At 46.9% G+C, this 1,899-nt stretch overlaps 1 protein-coding gene across 1 annotated transcript; it reads left to right on the forward strand.

Moving 5' to 3' along the window:
- Window positions 1-1,123: 1,123 nt before the first annotated feature.
- On the forward strand, window positions 1,124-1,899 carry PPTG_22835 (hypothetical protein; the record flags this gene model as incomplete). The annotated part of the gene is made up of 2 exons (XM_008906710.1): window positions 1,124-1,268; window positions 1,748-1,899. 2 exons carry the CDS (start codon window positions 1,124-1,126, stop codon window positions 1,897-1,899), a joined length of 297 nt encoding a protein of 98 aa, XP_008904958.1.

A 1,899-nucleotide genomic window follows, 5' to 3' on the forward strand; every position in this document is an offset into this window, starting at 1 on the left:
CAGAGAGAAGGGATTTTTATTTTGTTTTTATTATGTGTATTCCCGCGGGACGGCCCGCGGATCACGGCAAAGTCTGATTTTTAACTACAGACCGTACCGGTATCAGGTTGGAACCCCGGTCGGACGGTTGAAATTTTATGGTATGGCTTGGTTTACATGTGTTAATGTTTATCACCGTGTAAAATGTGTATTTTCGTGGGGTCTGGTATTTTGGTCATATTTGACTGATCTGCCCGTTCGCTTACAAAGCGCTGATAATGAATTTATTGAAGCTTAAATTGCAAAAAAAAACGGATTTCATTGCATGCAACGGAACTTACAGAATTCAAACTCTGTTATGGCGGATTCACTGAAACGGATTCACTGAATTCGCTGAAGCAAATTTTCCAAGTAATCCCGCTGCAGCTGAGTGAACGTAATTAATAAATCCGTTATCAAACAAGCCATGATGCGACTGTGTATTCAGCGCCAACGGTCGCCCGAGCAGCATGTTTCTCCCTTCTTCCCTCTCTTTACTCCACTAACGCCATCAACACCACCAATATCGCTTCAAAATGGCGTAGGTTGACCCTGAGCCAATTCAATCTGAATCTTCCCCAAAGAAAACTAATCCAATCGACACGCAGCTTCAATGTGATCACAACAACAATGCGCCAAGGCATACAGATCAACCCAACTCTGCTTCCTGCGGCACTACCCAGATCAGCTGTTGTCCTCCACGGCAGATATGCAATGATCATCAATCTAGGTGGGTAGTCGTACACACGCGCATGGTCATCTCGCCGCGAGATCATGTATTGTTGCAGCTTCCACAGAGGTAAGTAGAGCAGTGGTATGGTGCAATGTGTGCAGACACAATGAAGGACGGAAATATTGTTCCACACACCTGTCGAGCCGAACGCATGCCAGCCAAAGGACCTTTCGGCATCGTGGCCCATACGTAAACCGCAGTAAATGAGCTGGCACGCAACAATATTTTCGTTGTCGGAGCCAACAATCTGGGAGCAGCTAGACGAAATTTTTACAGAGGAGGTCAACTCCAAGCACCTTCCGGGTTATCCCGTTTACAAATAAATAGCCGCTTTTATCGTGTACGCGATCGTCACTTTGGAAGAAAGTACTCATGGGCGCGTCGAATTGTCAAGTGTCGGGACCGTCCGCAAACTTGTGTCAGCTCCACTATATCAGTGGATTGCGTGACAGCGACGCTCTGAGTAGAATTATTGGCTGGGCTCACCCCGAGTTAATCGCGCTCCTGAAGCACTTTGGTATTTTGATTTTCATTGACGGTATTTTCTTCAGGTGTGTACCTCGGGGATTCCAGCAATGTATCTTTCTAATGGTTCATGATCGATATTCCGGCTACTATTGCCCTATCTTTTCCATGCTAGAAACGCATCTCAGAATCGATACCGACTTCGACATTCTCCGCTTCACCATGCAAGATAGAGATCAACAACGTGAGCCGAGATAGGTGGTGTGCGCCTTTGAGCGCGCTCATTAACGCTGTGGGTTTTCAATTTTAGGCTGCGGACGTGATCCGCTGTTTGTTACATTGCAAACAGGCAGTTAGTCGATAGATCGCTCGAATGGTGTAGTACTGATCTTAGGAACGTCCATGGCTTTAATGACAACCTCGTAGCACAAATCAACAACTCTTGGAGATGCTCAACCGAAGGTTGACCAACGCGTTTTTGACGCCACATCCTAGTCAAACTTCATTCATTCTGTGTCGCCGAGCATATAGCCAGCGTCGCGAAACAATTCGGCTTCCGCAACCCGTTGAGTTACCAACAGAGGAAGAACCCTCAACCCACGAAAACGACGATGCCGAAGAAGCAAAAAGTGGAAGTGGCGATTCCAGGGATTCACCTTGCCTCCACTGCGGCAGCTGCATGA

The sequence above is a fragment of the Phytophthora parasitica genome, assembly GCF_000247585.1.
Source record: "Phytophthora parasitica INRA-310 unplaced genomic scaffold supercont2.24, whole genome shotgun sequence".
Classification (NCBI taxonomy): domain Eukaryota; phylum Oomycota; class Peronosporomycetes; order Peronosporales; family Peronosporaceae; genus Phytophthora; species Phytophthora nicotianae.